Source organism: Tachyglossus aculeatus, chromosome 9 (assembly GCF_015852505.1).
Source record: "Tachyglossus aculeatus isolate mTacAcu1 chromosome 9, mTacAcu1.pri, whole genome shotgun sequence".
Classification (NCBI taxonomy): Eukaryota; Metazoa; Chordata; class Mammalia; order Monotremata; family Tachyglossidae; genus Tachyglossus; species Tachyglossus aculeatus.
Window position 1 is genome coordinate 33,784,518 of NC_052074.1, and position 19,418 is coordinate 33,803,935.

Consider the following 19,418-nt stretch of genomic DNA (forward strand, 5'->3'; position numbering starts at 1 on the left):
TTATATCTTGGAACATGTTTATCCAGCTATTTAAAGCAAAAGAAGAAGTGGACAAATAGGCAGATAGAGTATGTAAATCAGTATGAACCTAAAGGCCATGGAGTTAAAGTGAGTATATAAGTGGTGGTGGTAAACATAGCACAACCTGCAGAAGAAGAAATTCATTGGGGAAGGCCTCTTTTTTAAAATTTCTTTTTAATGGTATTTGTTTAGCACTTACTATGTGCCAAACACTGTTATTAAGCACTGGAGAAGTTAGAAGATAATCCGGTTAGACAGAGCCCCTATCCCACAGCCAAAGAAGGTGGGAGAATAGGAACTGAATTCCCATTTTTCAGACTTTGGAAGCTGAGGTCCAGAGGTGGAATTTTAGGAAGACTTTGAACCTGGGTAGACTTGTGGTGGGGCCAATTTGAAGTGGGAGAGCATTAATAATAATAATAATGATGGCATGTGTTGAGCGCTTACTACGTGCAAAGCACTGTTCTAAGTGCTGTGGAGGGGATACAGGGTGATCACGTTGTCTCACATGGGGCTCACAGTCTTCATCCCCATTTCAGAGATGAGGAACTGAGGCTCAGAGAAGTTTAGTGACTTGCCCGAGGTCACACAGCAGACATGTGGGGGATCTGGGATTAGAACCCATGACCTCTGACTCCCAAGCCCGTGCTCTTTCCACTGAGCCAGGCTGCTTCGCTACTTCTCCTGACCTGAGGAGAATTCCTGACCTGGCAGCATTCCAGACCTGCCAAAGGGTGTGAAAAAGGGAACAGAGGCAGGAGTTGGGAAACTGAGGGACAGTGAGAAGGTGAGCTTGGGAGTAGTGGAGAGGGGAAACCGGGGAGGAACAGGGGAAGAAAGCAGATACAAAAGGAGGAGAAAAGTCAGTGGAGCCTGGAAGCCAATTTTGGCTTGTTGAGGAGGGAAATGGGTAGCCACTGGAGGCTTTTGAGGATGGAGAGTGTTTTGGGAAGATGATCCAAGTTGTGTTTGTGGAAACACATACTGTCAATGTCCTTGTGATTCCTCACTCCTCAGGACCCTCCGGTGGTTGCCCATCCACCTTTGCATCAAACAGAAACTCCTTTCCATTAGCTTTAAAGACTTGTATCAGTTCGCCTCCTCTTACCTTACCTCCCTGATTTCCTGCTGCAACCCACTGCACACAGTTCGCTCCTCTAAACCCAACCTACTCAGTGTACCTCCATCTCATCCATCTCCACGCCCACCTCTCACCCACATCCTGCTTCTGGGCTGAAAATCCCTCCCTCTTCGAATCTGACAGACTATCACTTTTTCCGCCTTATTAAAAGCACATCTCCTCCATGAGGCCTTCCCTAAGTCCCCATTTCCTCTTCTCCCACCCTCTTTTGTCTCCCTTGCACTTGGATTTGCACCTTTTATTTACACCCTCCCTCAGCCCCACGGCATTTAAGTACATATCAATAATAGTGCTCTGCACACGGTAAGTGCTCAATAAATACCATTGATGATGATGATGATGATGCTGTGAGACAATGAATGCTTTCGATGGTGGTTGTGGCCAGACTCCTTCACCGTACAAACAGTCGTTCCAGTTGCTCTGGGTACACAGATCTCCTTACTATAGAACCCTCTGAACAATTTTTAACAGAATCGGGGTGAATTTGGGACTCTGGTCAGTACAGTTAAATTTTGATTTTCCAAAGGTTATGTTACAGTTAATGACTATCTAAGATCCAGGATTCTCTTCCACTTTCTTCTCTTCCTCTTTCTCTTATTTCTTCTCCTTGTCCTCTTCCACCTTCTCCTTCTCCTCCTCCTCCTCCTCCTCCTGTATTTTTTCCTCTTCCTTCTCCTGCTCCTCCTCATCCTCCACCTCTTCGTCCGCAGTTTTCACCTCTTCTCTCTTCCTCCTCTCCTCTCTTCGTCCTTTCCCTCTTTCTCCTCCTTTTCCTCTTCTTCCACTTCCTTCTTTTTTTCCTCCTCCTCCTGTTCCTTCTTCCTCTCCTCCCTCCTCCCTTCCCTCCTCTCACCAACTACATGCCACATTCAGGGTCAATTTCCTGCTCTTAGAGCCACAAAAGGAGCAAGGCAAGAAGGTGTAACTTAAATCAGTTAGATTTTGCTACTTGTTAGCATTGGTTAAAAATCACTAAAATGAGATTTGGGGATTATCTATGCACTTTATCCTATTCCTTGTTTTCACTGCTCCGAAGCTGTGTAGCTTGCCTTTGGCTGAGGGTTGGTAAATGCTACCATCTGCTGTTCAGCAGAGTAAAACAAATCCGTGCTGATGCTCAGCTATTCCCTTGCTCTCGGAAAATTGGAGAGGCAGGAATAAATGGAAAAGTATCATTCTGCTTCACTTCTCTTAAACCTCTGCTGTTGAATATAGCTTACTTGTTGCTTTATGTTTTAAATGATCTGGGAAATGAATGACCTCCACATCAAACAGAAACTCCTTACCATTCGCTCACACGGCTTCAACTACCACCTCTGTGTGGATGATGGCCAAATCTCCACGTCCCGCCCTGATCCCTCTCCCTCTCTGCAGTCTCGCACTTCTTCCTGCGTTCTAGATATCTCTACTTGGATGTCCTGCCGTCACCTCAAACTTAACATGTCCAAAACAGAACTCCTTACCTGTCCATCCCCTGACTTTCCCATGGCTATAAACAGCACCACCATCCTTCCTTTCTCACAAACCTATAACCTTAGTATTATCCTTGATTCCTGTCTCTCATTCCACCCACATATTCAATCTGTCACTAAATCCTGTAGGTTCCACCTCCACATCACTAAAATCTATCCTTTCCTCTCCATCCAAACTGCTACCACATTAATCCAAGTGCTTATCCTATCCCACCTGGATTATTGTATCAGCCTCCTTGCTGACCTCCCTGCCTTCTGTCTCTCCCCACTTCAGTCTGCTACCTGGATCACTTTTCTACAAAAACATTCGGTCCATATTTCCCCACTCCTCAAGATCCTCTGCTGGCTGCCCATCCACCTCTGCTTCAAACACCTTACCCTTGGCTTTAAAGCACTCAATCACCTTACCCCCTCCTACCTCACCTCACTACTCTCGTACTACAAACCAGCCCATACACTTCACTCCTCTAATGCCAACCTACTCATTATACCTCAATCTCGTCTTATCTTGCCGCAAACCTCTCTCCCATGTTCGGTCTCTGGCCTGGAACGCCCTCCCTCCTCATATCCAGCTGACAGTTACACTCCCCTCTGTCTTCAAAGCCTTACTGAAGGCACATCTCCTCCAAGAGGCCTTCCTTCACTAAGCCCTCTTTTTCTTTTCTTCCACTCCTTTCTGTGTCGTCCTGACTTGCTCTTGACTCTTGCGTCCTGACCTCTGTATATACCCATAATTTATTTATATTTATATTAATTGCTGTCTTCCCCTCTACACTATAAACTCGTTGTGGGCAGGGAATGTATCTGTTATATTGCTATATTGTACTCTCCCAAGTGTTTGGTACAGTGCTCTGCACACAGTAAATGCTCAGTAAATATGATTGATTGACTGATTGATTACAACTTTAAAGCACTTAATCAGCTCTCCTACTAATCAGGTCTCCTACTACAACCAGTCCAAGCTATTTGCTTCTGTAATGCCAACCTATTCACCATACCTTGATCTCATCTATCTCACTGCCGACCTCTTGCCCATGTTCTTCCTTTGGCCTGGAACTGCCTTCCCCTTGATATACAACAGACCCCGACTCTCCCCACCTTCAGAGGCTTATTAAAATCACCTCTCCTCCAAGAGCCCTTCCCCTGCTAAACCCTCATTTCTCCTATTCCTTCTGTGTCACCCTTGCGCTTGAATGTGCACCTTTTATGCACTTGATATTTACCCTTCCTTCAGTCCCATACCACTTATTTACGTATCTGTAATTTATTTTAATGTCAGTCTCCTCCCCTAGACTGTAAGCTCTTCGTGGGCAGGGAACATGTCTACCAATTCTGTTGTAATAATGGTGGTATTTGTTAAGCGCTTACTATGCGTCAAGTGCTGTTTAGTGTGGTATTGTACTTTCCCAAGTGCTTAGTACAGTGCTCTGTTCTTGTTAGTGTTTAACAAATACCATAATCATTATTATTTTTATTACTACGATTATTAAATGTCGGAGTCAGGATTAGAACCCAGTCCCCCTAATTCCCAGGCCCATGTGTTTTTCACTAGGCCACATTGCTTCTGTTTTGCCTATAGAAGGATATGTATATAAGTGCTGTGGGACTGGAGAGAGTAACATAGTTTTTAAGGGGAACACAGCAAAGTGCATAGTCACCATAGAGTCCAGCTGGGCATCTGGAGGAATTGGTGTTGGATTTTCACTGTCCAACAGGGATCCACCTATCCCACTTCCCTCAGCCCAACAGCATGAACATATCCTTAATTTATTTATTTATTTACATTAATGTCTGTCTCCCCCTCTACACTGTAATCTCCTTGTGGGTGCTTAGTACAGTGCCTGGCACATAGTAAGCACTTAGCAAATGCCATAATTATTATTATTATTATTGAGTCTGTCCGGGGCCCAGTGGCATATGCTACCTTGACCACTTGTTAAGACACAGACAAGGCTTCGGGCGATCTTTTTCGGTGGACTTCCAACAGTTAAAGTATTGCTGTGTCTACTCTTGGGGATGGGTAGAGTCGCCTAGATAGGGCATTTGGAAGACAGCTAATGTTTGAGGAATTCCCATCGTCGCCCATAAAGCCGCATTAAATGCACTGTAAATTGTAGTTTGTAGCGGCCCGCACTTCTGCACAGAAAGATCATTTCATTGAATGTTTCCTGGCTAACATCGCCTTCTTCCAAGCAGTAAACTTGAGTCTCCGCCCTGTACTCTCTCCCTTGCCGCTGCTGCCCAGCAGGAGTGAGTTTTCATTCATTCAGTTGTATTGATTGAGTGCTTACAATGTGCAGAGCACTGTACTAAGCGCTTGGAAAGTACAGTTCGGCAACAGAGACAATCCCTACCCAACAACGAGCTCACAGAAGACCTTTGACTTGTAGCAGTTTACCTTCCACTCGCTAGCCACTGCCCAAGCTAGGGATGGAATGGGTAGGCCTTGGCTTGACTCTCCCTCCCATAACTGAGACTGGTAGAGGACTGGACACTCTCCAGGTGGGATCCTGAGGTAGGTATGTGATAATCAGGAGGGAGCACGGGTATTGAATGCCCATTTTGCAAATGAGGGAACTAAGGCACTGAGAAGTTAAGTTACTTGCCTGCGGTTACACAGCAGGTAATTGGCAGTCAGAATAAGTAAACTTGAGTCTCCACCCTCGACTCTCTCCCATGCTGCTGTTGCCCAGCATAGGGGAGTTTTGACTTGTAGCAGATTGCCTTCCACTGACTCTGACCGCCCAAGGCACAGCCTCTTTCCTCCAGGCCAAGCTGCTTCACCCGTACACCTCATTCATGAGTAAACACCTCACCCGAGGAATTCGGACAGGAATGGGATGTGGGAGATGAGGCTTTAGTTGGAAGGGGTAGTGAGGTGATGGGCAGGTTTTGGGGGCATCAGAAATGGGTGCCCACACCAGAAGCTTTATTTCTGCTGATGGCTACTGCACGTCAAAGAGTCCTCACTGCCCCCTCTCTCTGTGGGAGCGGCAGCCACCTTTACCGTCCTCAGGTATGGGATGCTCAGCTTCTCCTCCTCCCTTAACAGCTTCTAAAGGAAACTTCTAGAAAGGCTTGGAGTTCGTTTTCTATTTAGTAGCACAGGATGCCTGATTCAGGGCCCTGGATCTGTGATCCCCATAATATAATAATAATAATAATGATGGCATTTATTAAGCGCTTACTATGTGCAAAGCACTGTTCTAAGCACTGGGGAGGTGACAAAGTGATCAGGTTGTCCCACAGGGGGGCTCACAATCTTAATCCCCATTTTACAGATGAGGTAACTGAGACACAGAGAAGTGAAGTGACTTGCCCAGGGTCACACAGCTGACACTTGACGGAGCCGGGGTTTGAACCCATGACCTCTGACTCCAAAGCCCGTGGCTCTTTCCATTGAGCCATGCTGCTTCTCTATCCCCCATCAAGCAGAAGGTTAAGAAGCCGAGCAGAAGAAGCTGCAGGCTGTAGTGGAGCCATCCAGTAGGGAAGACTGAGCCTGTAACCTTGGCTCTTGTGACTGTTGGAAGCAGCGTGGCTTAGTGGAATGAGCAAGGGTTCTAATCCCGGCTCTGCCACTTGTCTGCTGTGTGACCCTGGGCACCTCCTTGAACTTCTCTGTGCCTCGGTTTCCTCTTCCGTAAAACGGGGATTCGAGCGTAATCCCTGAAGTCTGTCCGACAGGAAACGTGTGCAACGTGATGATCTTGTATCTACTCCAGTGCTGGGTTGAGTGCTTGGCATATAGTAAGTGCGTAATAGATACCATAATAATTATTACTGTTGAACTCTGAGCCTCCAAGAGCCTGCAACTCTGCTTCTGTAGGCACAGTGCTCTATTTGATTTTGACACTGTACTTGGCTTTTATGGGTTTTTGTGTTTTATCTGTCCTAATGTGTCAGTCCAGTCCGCTCTGTCCACTGCCTTATTTTTAAAACTCCGAGCCCCTCAGTGTTCAGTTCTTCTTCTTCTTATTATTATTATTTTCACCTGTGTATTTTTTTCCAGAGCTTAGCATTATACTTTTCACATCATATACCCGTATTAAGTACTGTGTCGGTCAGTCAGTTCATCATCATCATCAGTTGTATTTATTGAGCGCTTACTATGTGCAGAGCACTGTACTAAGCGCTTGGGAAGTACAAGTTGGCAACATATAGAGACAGTCCCCACCCAACAGTGGGCTCACAGTCTAAAAGGGGAAGACAGAGAACAAAACCAAACATACTAACAAAATAAAATAAATAGAATAGATATGTACAAGTAAAATAAATAAATAAATAGAGTAATAAATATGTACCAACATATATACATATATACAGGTGCTGTGGGGAAGGGAAGGAGGTAAGAAGGGGGGGATGGAAGGGGGGACGAGGGGGAGAGGAAGGAAGGGGCTCAGTCTGGGAAGGCCTCCAGTCAGTTGTATTTATTCATTCATTCAATCGTATTTACTGAGCGCTTACTGTGTGCAGAACACTGTACTAAGCACTTGGAAAACAATACAACAATAGAGACAATCCCTGCCCACAATTGAGTGCTTACTGTGTGCAGAGTACTGTACTAAGTGCTTGGGAGAGCATGATACAACAATAAAACAGACACCTTTCTAATACACAATGAGTTTACAGTTTAGAGGGGGAGACAGACATTAATCTAAATAAACTATTGATATGTGTATAAGTGATTTGGGGCTGGAAGTGGTGGGGAAAGAGCAAATGGAGCCAGTCAGGGTGATGCAGAAGGGAGCAGGAGAAGAGGAAAGGAGGGCTCAGTCAGGGAAGGCCACTTGGAGGAGATGTGCCTTCAATAAGGCTTTCGGGGGGGGGGGAGAGTAATTGTCGGATTTGAGGAGGGGCTTTCCAAGCGTTTAGTACAGTGCTCTGCACACAGTAAGCGCTCAATAACTATGACTGAATGGATGAAGGAAAGGCGTTCCAGGCCAGAGGCAGGACATGGGCTAGGATTCGGCGGTGAGACAGGCAAGTTGGAGGCACAGTGAGAAGGTTGGCGTTAGAAGAGCCAAGGGTGCCGGCTGGGCCGGAGAAGGAGAGTAGCCGGGTGAGGTAGGAGGGGGCAAGGGGATGGACTGCTTCAAAGCCGATGGTGAGGTGCTTTTGTTTGATGCGGAGGTGGATGGGCAACCACTCGGGTTTGCTGAGGACTGGGGAGATTGAACGCTTTGATAGAAAAATGATCCAGGCAGCAGAAGGAAGAATGGACTGGAGTGGGGAGAGGCAGGAGGCCGAGGGGGTCAGCGAGGAAGCTGATGCAGTAATCCAGATGTTTTTTGTTGTCTGTCTCCAGCTTCTAGACTGTGAGCCCCTTGTTGGGTGGGGACCGTCTCCATATGTTGCCGATTTATACTAGCCAAGCGCTCAGTACAGTGCTCTGCACACAGTAAGCGCTCAATACGATTGAATGAATGAATGAATAACTGCCTGGAATAATGTGGCAGCCGCCTGGATTACTGCAACTGCCTCTGTTTCTCCGGATTGTAAATTTTGAGACTCTGTTTACCAACGGGGGTTGCTTAAGTTGTTTTTTTTTATTGCCATTTTGGGTCGGTCCTGTGTTCCTTGGGCAGGGGAGAGGGGGCAAAGCCGCAACCCCCAAACCCATTCCAGTGAGCCCAAGGCAGGACAGGGACTCTGTCCCCGGGATGACGCCATCCTTCCAATCTTCCCACCCTGTCTCCATGGTTTTTTCCTTGTTTTCTGTCTCCCCCTTCTAGACTGTGAGCCCGTTGTTGGGTTTGGACCGTCTCTCTCCATATGTTGCCGACTTGTCCTTCCCAAGCGCTTAGTACAGTGCTCTGCACACAGTAAGCGCTCAATAGATACTATTGAATGAATGAATGACGCCCTCTCTCCCATCGCCCCGCCCCCTTTGAACAATGTGGCTCAGTGGCCGCCAACCGTGTTTGGGAGTCAGAGGTCCTGGGTTCTAATCCCGACTCTGCCACTTGTGAGCGCTGTGACTTTGGGCAAGTCACTTCCCCGGGCCTGTTACCTCATCTGAGAAGCAGCGTGGCTCAGTGGAAAGAGCCCGGGCTTTGGAGTCAGAGGCCATGGGTTCGAATCCCGGCTCCGCCACGTCTGCTGTGTGACCTTGGGCAAGTCACTGAACTTCTCTGAGCCTCAGTTACCTCATCTGTAAAATGGGGATGAAGACTGTGAGCCCCACGTGGGACAACCTGATCACTTTGTATCCCCCCCAAGCGCTTAGAACAGTGCTTGGCACATAGTAAGCGCTTAACAAATGCCAATATTTTTATTATTATTATCTGTAAAATGGGGATGAAGAGTGTGAGCCCCATGTGGGGCAACCTGGCAATCTTGTATCTACCCCAGCGCTTACAACCCCTTCTAGACTGTGAGCCCACTGTTGGGTAGGGACCATCTCTATACGTTGCCGACTTGTACTTCCCAAGCGCTTAGCACAGTGCTCTGCACACAGTAAGCGCTCAATAAATACGATTGAATGAATGAATTGATTACAACAGTGCTTGGAACATAGTAGGCCCTTAATTTATTCATTCATTCAATCGTATTTATTGAGCGCTTACTGTGTGCAGAGCACTGTACTAAGCGCTTGGGAAGGCCAAGTTGGCAACAGAGACGGTCCCTACCCAACAACGGGCTCACAGTCTAGAAGGGGAAGACAGACAAGAAGACAAAACATGTAACAAATGCCATCATTATTATTATTATGATTATTGTTGTTGTCCGCCCCTGTCTCGGCAGCCTATGATGACGCCAACCTTCCGTGATGACGTCACGCCTGCAGCCGCCCCGCCCCCTTGATGACGTCACGCCCCCCTCGGCCCGCCGACCCCCGGGGTGGGGGGGGGGGGGATGATCACGCGCTCGCCCCCTCCCGCTTCGTGTCACGGCCCGCTCCGCCCCTCGCCCCGCCCTCCCTCGGTGGCTCCGCCCCTCCCCGCTCCCTGTGATTGGTCCGCCGCGCCCCTCTCCCCGCCTCGCTCCCTGTGATTGGTCCGCCGCGCCCCTCTCCCCGCCTTACTCCCTGTGATTGGTCCGCCCAGCCCTCCCGCGGTGGCCCCGCCCCATCTCGCCTCGCCCTCCCGCGGTGGCCCCGCCCCTCCCGCTTCGCTCCTTATGATTGATCCGCCCCGCCCTCCCGCGGGGGCCCCGCCCCTCCCCGCTTCGCTCCCTGTGATTGGCCCGCCTCGCCCCGCCCTCGCGCGGTGGCCCCGCCCCTCCCGCCTTGCTCCCTGTGATTGGCCCGCCTCGCCCCGCCCCTCCCCAATTCTCTCCCCATGATCAATCCGCCTCGCCCCGCCCTCCCGGGGTGGCCCCGCCCCTCTCCGCTTCGCTCCCTGTGTTTGGCCCGCCTCGCCCCGCCCTCCCGCGGTGGCCCCGCCCCTCCCCGCTCCCTGTGATTGGTTCACCTCGCCTCGCCCTCCCACGGTGGCCCCTCCCCTCCCGCCTCGCTCCCTGTGATTGGTCCGCCTCTCCCCGCCCTCCCGAGGTAGCCCCGCCCCTCCCCGCTTCGCTCCCTGTGATTGGCCCGCCCCGCCCCCCTGCGGTGGCCCCGCCCCTCCTCGCCTCGCCCTCCCGCGGAGGCCTCGCTCCCTGTGATTGGTCCGCCTCGCCCCGCCCTCCCCGCCCCGCTCCCGGTGATTGGCCCGCCCCGCCCCTCTCCCCGCCTCGCTCCCTGCGATTGGTCCGCCCCGCGCCCGGCCCGCCGTGATTGGTCCGGCCGGGCGGGGTGCGGTGCGGGGAGCGGCGGGGCTGTCGTCGTCGTGGTCCGCGGCGCCATGCAGGGCCCGGCTAAGCTCGTGACCAGCAGGTGAGGTCACCGGGGGGGCGGCCGACCGGACCCCCGACCGTTACTCCCCATTCTATTCATTCATTCATTCAATCGTATTTATTGAGCGCCTACTGTGTGCAGAGCACTGGGCTAAGCGCTTGGGAAGTGCAAGTTGGCAAGAGCTCTCCCCGGGGACAGGACGTTTACCCCCTGCAGCACCAGCCAGGGCAAATAAAAATCATAATAATGGTACCTGTTAAGCGCTTACTATGTGCCAAGCACTGTTCTAAGCGCTGGGGAGGTTACAAAGTGATCAGGTCCCATGGTGGGGCTCACAGTTTTCATCCCCATTTTACAGAGGAGGTAACTGAGGCACAGAAAAGCGAAGCGGCGTGCCCCAGATCACACAGCTGACAGTTGGCGGAGCTGGGATTTGAACCCAGGACCTCCGACTCCAAAGCCCGGGCTCTTTCCCCCGAGATTGATAAGGATTTGGGAGAATCAGTGCAATCTAATGGGGGACGTAATAATAATAATAATAATGGTATTTGTTAAGCGCTTACTATGTGCAAAGCACTGTTCTAAGCGCTGGGGAGGTTACAAGGTGATCAGGTTGTCCCACGTGGAGGCTCCCAGTCTTCACCCCCATTTTGGTTTTGTCTCCCCCTTTTAGACTGTGAGCCCACTGTTGGGTAGGGACTGTCTCTATATGTTATCATCATCATCATCAGTCGTATTTATTGAGTGCTTACTGTGTGCAGAGCACTGTACTAAGCGCTTGGGAAAGTCCAAGTTGGCAACGTATAGAGACAGTCCCTACCCAACAGTGGGCTCACAGTCTAAAAGGGGGAGACAGAGAACAAAACCAAACATACTAACAAAATACTTCCCAAGCGCTTAGTACAGTGCTCTGCACACAGTAAGCGCTCAATAAATACGATTGATGATGATGATGATTTTACAGATGAGGTAACTGAGGCCCAGAGAAGTGAAGTGATTTGCCCAAAGTCACACAGCTGACCAGTGGCGGAGCCGGGATTTGAACCCATGACCTCTGACTCCAAAGCCCGGGCTCTTTCCACTGAGCCATGCTGCTTCTCTTGATGATGTTGGGATTTGTTAAGCACTTACCATGTGCCGAGCACTTTTCTAAGCGCCGGGGCAGATACAAGGTAATGAGGTTGTCCCACGTGGGGCTCATGGTCTTCATCCCCACTTTACAGATGAGGGAACTGAGGCCCAGTGAAGTGACCTGCCCAAGGGCACACAGCTGACAAGTGGCGGAGCTGGGATTAGAACCCACGACCTCGGACTCCAAAGCCCGGGCTCTTGCCACTAAGCCACGCTGCTTCACTTGGCAGAGATTGATAAGGATTTGGGAGAATCGATGCAATCTAATGGGGGAGACAGACATTAAAATATATTGCAGATAAGGGAAGCTGCAAAGTGGGGAGAGTGTTTAAAATGCTTTTTGGGGGGGCAGACCAAGTGCTAGGCAATGCAGAGGGCAGGGCAAATCAAGTTAATGAGATGGGGAAAGGAGGAATTAGTCAGGGAAGGCATCTTGGAGGAGATGTGATTTTAGGGTGGAGTCAGAGGAACTGGGTACTGGCCCCAGCTCTGCCAGTTGTCTGCTGTGTGACCTTGGGCAAGTCCGTTCACTTCTCTGGGCCTCATCTGTAAAATGGGGATGAAGACTGTGAGCCCTACGTGGGACAGGGACTGTGTCCAACTCCATTTGCTTGTATCCACCCTAGCGCTTAGTACAGTGCCTGGCACAGATACCATAATAATTATGATCGGCATATCATCATCATCAATCGTATTTATTGAGCGCTTACTATGTGCAGAGCACTGTACTAAGCGCTTGGGAAGTCCAAATTGGCAACATACAGAGACAGTCCCTTCCCAACAGTGGGCTCACAGTCTAAAAGGGGGAGACAGAGAACAAAACCAAACATACTAACAAAATAAAATAAATAGGATAGATATGTACTAGTAAAATAAGTAGAGTAATAAATATGTACAACAAACTCTCCTGCCATGATAAGGCATAGATTCGCAGGAGAGTTGGTAGAGTACAACATAACAGACCCTTTCCCTGCCGACAACGAGCTTACAGTGTAGAGGGGGAGAGAGACATTAATATAAATAAATAAAATTACAGCTATGTACTTCAGTGCCATGGCGCTGGGAGGGGGCGGGGATGAATAAAGAGAGCAAGTCCAGGTGATGCAGAAGGAAGTGGGAGAAGAGGAAAGGATGACTGAGGCAAGGGAAGGTCTCTTTGAAGGAGGGGAGAGTTACTGTCTGTCAGATTTGAGGAGGGAGGGCGTTCCAGGCCAGAGGCAGGACGTGGGCTAGGGGCTGGGGTTCATTCTCAAGGAAACGTCTGATTCAGTGGACAAGGATCCCAGCCACTGATGACGTGGGAATGGAATTCGTGCCCAGATCCAACTGAACTGGGAACCGGAGACACCTAGGAGGACCTGGGTTCTAATATCGGCTCTGCCACTTACCTACTGTGTGACCTTGAGCAAGTCATTTAGCTTCTCTGGGCCTCCGTTACCTCGTCTGTAAAGTAGGTATTAAGACTGTGAGGCCTATATAGGACATGGACTACGTCCAACCTGATTAGCGTGGATCTACCCTACCGCTTAGTATAGTGACCGGCACATAGTAGGTGCTTAACAGAAACCATTAAAAACACACACACGCAAAACTGCACTCCCTTAAATGAGCTTTTGGGCATCACCAGGTGCAAAATTAAGGTAGGAAGGGTGCTCCTCCTGCCGTGTCAGTACGCTTATAAATTTGCCATTCCACCCGGGTGAAGTGCCCAGACTCCTGAAGCAAACATGAGCCCAAGTAGGAAGATTCCCCGGGCCAATTGTGAACGTTATTTGAATTCACATTCCATTTTAATAATTGTGGTATTTGTTAAGCCCTTACTAAATGTCAAACACTGTACCATGCACTGGGGTAGATTCAAGATGATCGGGTCCCACGTGGGGCTTTCGGTCTAAGTAGGAGGGACAACAGGTATAGAATCCCCATTTCTGCAGATGAGGGAACTGAAGCACAGGGAAGTGAACTGACTTGCCAAAGGTCACAGAGCACGTACGTGGCGGAATCAGGATTGGAACCCAGGTCCTCTGAGTCCCAGGCCATGCTGCCGATAGTTGCCCAGGGGATTAAAGCTCTGAAGAAACAGAGCTAGAAACCAATTTCTAGAAAATTGTGATTATAGCTGGACGATGTATAGTTGTCCAGAAATGCTAAGAACTTCCTAAAACATTGAAGCCATAAGATAAGGGAGTTGTTTTACTGTTATTTTAAAAGACTAATAAAAGGGGAAATAATGCTAGAACTCTGGGCACTATAAGACCATCTTTGCTCAGACTAAATATAGCAACCTTTTACCTGCACTCTTCATCTTTATCTTTACCTTCATTCTCAATAATAATAACAGATACCATCTCTATTATCGTTTATTATTGTCTTCATCTTCACCTTCACTCTCCATGAGAAGCAGCATGGCCTAGTGGAAAGAGCATGGGACTGGGAAATCAGAGGACCTGGATTCTAATCCTAGCTCCACCACGGGCCTGCCATATTACCTTGGGCAAGTCACTTCACTTCTCTGGGCCTCAGCTCCCTCATTTGCCAAATGGGGATTTAATACCTGTTCTCCCTGTGAACTCCAAGTGGGACCTGATTATCTTGTAGCATCCCTAGCGCTTTATGCAGTCCTCGACACATAGTAAGTGCTTAACAAACACCACAATCATTATTATCATTCACAAGCATTTGCAGCACCAGAATTCTAACTTTTAAGTAAACAACATGACGCATCGGCTACAATTTTCACTTTTACACCCACTGAGGGTATCTATTAAAAGCCGTCCTATTGAGACGGTCCCTGTCCCACATGGGGCTCAGTCTTAATCCCCATTTCACCCATAACTGGGGCACAGTGAAGTGATGTTCCCAAGGTCACACAACGGACAGCGGAGCTGGAATTAGAACTCATGACCTTTTGACCCCCAGGCCCAAACTCTATCCACTATGCCATGCTGCTTCTCCAAGATGGAAGATGGAGTGGATTTATATGCATCAATTTCATATGAGTGGGTGCCTTCTTACTTGAGGAAGATGTTAGTGGTAGTGCAATTCACTCATGGATATGTGTGTGACTGAAAAAGTTAATGCAGGATTTGTAGCCCTGGTGGGATTGTGCAAACATCAACACTCACCCCCCCGTTGTGCTGTCAGATCTGTTGCTTGCAATGCCTTATCATTTTCGCCTCCTAATTTCACAGTCTTCGTTTCAAAATCCCTCCGGAGCTTCTGCTCCGACAGAGCTACTCATTTCCCGATTGCCCTACACCGAGCTGGTCTGTCTGCACAATCGGCGCCCAGCTTTTAGCTGGCATGGCGCCTTGTCGGAAGCTTTGTTTCACTGTTTCCGTGAATTTTTTCCCCTGGCCTCCTTGGTTTCGGTTTCCCAGTTGGAGTTTGCCGTTCAGCCGCTGCTCGGGTATCCTGTTGACTTCCAGTCTCCACCCTCGCCCCATCCAGCCCTGTCGTGTTGCCGCGAATGTAGCTCGTTATCCCATCCTGCCATCTGATGTGTGTAGCCCATGAGTGAACTTAGAAAGCAGGTGGGAGAAACAAGCGATCAAGAAGCAGCGTGGCCTAGTGGAATATATATGGGCCTGGGGGTAAGAGGACTTGGGTTCTAATCTTGGCTCCACCTCTTGTCTGCCGTGTGACCTTGGACAGGTCATTTCTTTGTGCCTCAGTTCCCTCATCTGAAAAATTAGACTGTGACTAATTTAGACTGTGAGCCTCGTGTAGGACCTGATGATCTTGTAGCCACTCCAGTACAATGCTTGGCATATAGAAGGCACTTAACAAATACCACAGTTATTATTATTAGGGATGTTGGAGAAGGCTTTTGCGAATACCGTGGACTGCCCGAAAGACAAACAAATGGACTTCAGAGCAAATTAAACCAAAGTGGTCTTTGGAAGGCCGACCGACTCGACTTTGATCAGCATTTTTTGGACACCTAATCAGGAGGACTAATTCTCTGGAGAAGACACTAATGCCAGGAAAAGTCTGGGGATAACATGGAAGAGGCAGACAGGCAGCTAGATGGATAGAGACCATAACAACGATAACGGAAGAACCGTTAGAAAAGTTGTGCATTTATGGCAGAGGACGGGACGTTCTGGAGAAAGTATATCCATGAAGTCGCTGTGAATTGGAAACAACTCGACGGCACTTAATAATAACAGAAAGAGGAGAAGAGGCTACTCGAGTGTTGAGGTGGTGCCGGACTTTTGGGATTTCATACCCTGATTTACATATGTATAATTATAAATACATGTATAACTATACATATGCATTTTTGTATATTTAGTTGTTTATTCAGATAGTGCATCATGACATCTCCGCTAATTGTTATAATGTTGTTCTTCCTCCTGTTTATAAACTGTTTTGGCTTGTCCGTCTCCCGTATTAGACCGTAAGCGCTCTGAAGTTAGGAGAGTATTAATTTCTCTCAAGTGCTTAGTTCAGGGCTTTGAACTCAGTAGATGCTCAGCAAATACCATTTATTGACCGATAGCCCATTGAACCTGTTTATCTTTTTTTCTTCCTGCTTTAGGCAAGTTCAGAATTCCCACACCGGGCTTGATCTGTTTGTCCCCGAGTACCAAGAGATTCGGGGGAAGATGATGTCCGGCCACGTGGAATATCAGATTGTAGCGGTTACCTGTCTGGCTGCATTTAAATCCGCAAGGCACAAATCTGAAGATGTTGTCCAGTTTATGGTAAGCTCAAGAGAGAGCAGGGCTCAGGTCCTGGGGGCTGGGCTCCAATCTGGAAAAAACCTTCCATTCTGCCCTGGGTAAAGGCTCCATTCTAGAAAGTTTTTATTTTACCATTTCGCCGGCGACACCACCACCACCCTTCCTGCCTGGCATTTTCCTCCACTCAGTCAATCAATTGTATTTATTGAGCGCCTACTATATGCAGAGCACTGTACTAAATGCTTGAGAGATTACAGCATAAGCCCCCTCTTTCCCCAGCTCCCCCTACCCTCCGTGTCACCCTGACTCACTCTCTTTGCTCTCCCCCCCCTCCCTGCCCCCACAGCACTTGTGTATATTTTTGTACCTATCTATAATTCTATTTATATTGATGCCCGTTTACTTGTTTTGAAGTCTGTCTCCCCCTTCTAGACTGTAAGCCCGGTGTGGGCAGGGATTGTCTCTATTGCTGAATTGTACTTCCCAAGTGCTTAGTACAGTGCTCTGCACACAGAAAGCACTCAATAAATATGATGGAATGAATAAATGAACAGAATAACAGACTATAACAATATAACACTCCCTGCACACTACCAGCTTATAGTCTAGAGGGGGAAACAGACCTTTAATATATATGAATAAATTACATATATGTTCATAAGTGCTATGGGGCTGAAGGAAGGGTGGTGAATAAAGGAAGTAAGTCAGGGCAATGCAGAAGGGAGTAGGAAAAGAGGAAATGAGGACTTAGACCAGGAAGGCCTCTTGGAGGAGATATCATCATCATCATCAATCGTATTTATTGAGCGCTTACTATGTGCAGAGCACTGTACTAAGCGCTTGGGAAGTACAAATTGGCAACATATAGAGACAGTCCCTACCCAACAGTGGGCTCACAGTCTAAAAGGGGGAGACAGAGAACAAAACCAAACATACTAACAAAATAAAATAAATAGAATAGATATGTACAAGCAAAATAAATAAATAAATAGAGTAATAAATAGATATGTCTTCAATAAGTTGGGGGGGGGGGTGGTAATCGTCTGTTAGATGTGAGGAGGGAGGGCATTCCCATCTTTTTCATCAGGCAACATAGTCTGTCACCCGATCGTGTCACTTCTGCTTTCACAGCATCTCCAGAGTCTTCCCCTTCCAGTCCCTCCAAACTATTACCACCTGGTCCAAGCATGTCCCACGTCGACTACAGCATCAGCCTCCTCACAGACCTCCCTGCCTCCAGCCTCTTGTCTATCCAATCCACACTTCACTCTAACGCCTCTATCATTTTTCCAGAAACAGTTCAGTTGGCATTGTCCTACTCCTCACAAACTTCCAATGGTTGTTCACCGTACCTCGCTCTCGCCTGTCCCCCCATCGACCCCCGGCCCACGTCATCCCCCGGGCCTGGAATGCCCTCCCTCTGCCCATCCGCCAAGCTAGCTCTCTTCCTCCCTTCAAGGCCCTGCTGAGAGCTCACCTCCTCCAGGAGGCCTTCCCAGACTGAGCCCCTTCCTTCCTCTCCCCCCTTGTCCCCCTCTCCATCCCCCCCATCTTACCTCCTTCCCTTCCCCACAGCACCTGTATATATGTTTGTACATATTTATTACTCTATTTATTTATTTTACTTGTACATATCTATTCTATTTATTTTATTTTGTTTGTATGTTTGGTTTTGTTCTCCGTCTCCCCCTTTTAGACTGTGAGCCCACTGTTGGGTAGGGACTGTCTCTATATGTTGCCAATTTGTACTTCCCAAGCGCTTAGTACAGTGCTCTGCACATAGTAAGCGCTCAATAAATATGATTGATGATGATGATGATGATCCGTCTCTGCATCAAATAGAAATGCCTCACCACTGGCTTTAAGCCACTCAGTCAAGTCTCTCCCCACTCCCTACCCTCACTGTTCTCCCACTGTAACCCAGCCCATTCAGTTCACTTCTCTGACACTAACTGTGTCTTAATCTCATCTCTCGCTGTCTACCTCTCACTCCCACCCTATCTCCTGCCTGGAACTCCCTCCCCTTTCCTATCTGACAGACCAGCGCTATCCTCATCTTTAAAGCCCTACTAAAATCGTATCTCCTCCAAGAAGCCTTCCCTGACTAGCCTCTCATCTCCTGACATGTACTCCCTTCCTTCTCCATCGCCTATGCTGTTTAAGTCCACACCCTCGTAACACTTTGCTTTCCACCTCTACATCACTTATGTACATATGCTTATATCGTGTTGCTTCCCCTGTCGGTAATTTATTTTAATGTCTGCTAGACTGTAAGTTCCTCGTGAGCAGGGATCATGGATTCCATTTCTATCGTCGTCTTCCAAGTGCTTTGTAGAATGCTCTGCACACAATAAGCACTCAGTAAATGCCACTCTCCCTCCCTCCCCTCTGAGCCCATCTGGGGGAATCTGCCTGACCTAATTATCTCATATCTAGCCCAACTCTTAGTACAGTGCTTGGCACATAATAGGCACTTAGCAAATACTATTATTATCATCGCCATCATTTGTTGAGTGATTCTCCCCCTTTGATGCTCCATAATGATTATAATTGAATCTATTGAGGATTGTGTCCATTTGCCAAGTGCTTACTCTGTTTTATGTAGTGGGTTAGACATAAGGTAGTCAGGTTGGACACAGTACCTGTCCCACGTGGGGATCAGTCTTATTCCCCATTTTACAGATAACTGGGACACAGCAAAGCGAAGTGACTTGCCCAAGGTCATACAGCAGACAAGTGGCGAAGGCAGAATTAGAACCCAGGTCCTTCTGACTCCCATGCCAGTGCTGTATCCACTAAGCCATGCTGCTTCAGTTCCAGTCCCAAATAGCTATGTAACATTAACAACAATGGTGTTATCTTCAGGATGCCTTTGAGGTAATCTAAACTCTTCCACTTAGCTGTAGAACAGCATTTCCAAAAATGAAAAAGAAAAAGACATTAGTCTGCAAGGGGCTTCCAATAAAAGTGTATCTATGACTAATGTCTTCTTCGCGGTATAGCTTCCTTTTTTCATTGTGAAATGTTAAAATTGGCTATCCTGATTCCTTACCCAAAATATGCAAACCAAACTCCTCTGGCTTTTGAACAATGGCTGGGAAAATATTATTCTTGGGAAAATAATCCATATGTACAAATAGCATCTGTGTGTGATATAAAACAATAGGATTTTAGGCAAACCACGAATG

At 48.1% G+C, this 19,418-nt stretch overlaps 1 protein-coding gene across 2 annotated transcripts in view; it reads left to right on the forward strand.

Annotated features, from left to right (window-relative positions):
• Positions 1-10,381: 10,381 nt before the first annotated feature.
• HS1BP3 (HCLS1 binding protein 3) overlaps positions 10,382-19,418 on the forward strand; it is an 88,522-nt gene continuing 79,485 nt past the window's right edge. Inside the window, exons 1-2 of one of the 2 annotated variants that reach the window (XM_038751776.1) lie at positions 10,382-10,450; positions 16,086-16,251. In XM_038751776.1, coding sequence (XP_038607704.1) covers positions 10,419-10,450; positions 16,086-16,251 — 198 coding nt within the window. In that variant the 5' untranslated portion in view covers positions 10,382-10,418. Of the gene's footprint in view, positions 10,451-16,085; positions 16,252-19,418 lie in introns of those variants that run through there. The other variant, XM_038751777.1, reaches the window with a different exon arrangement.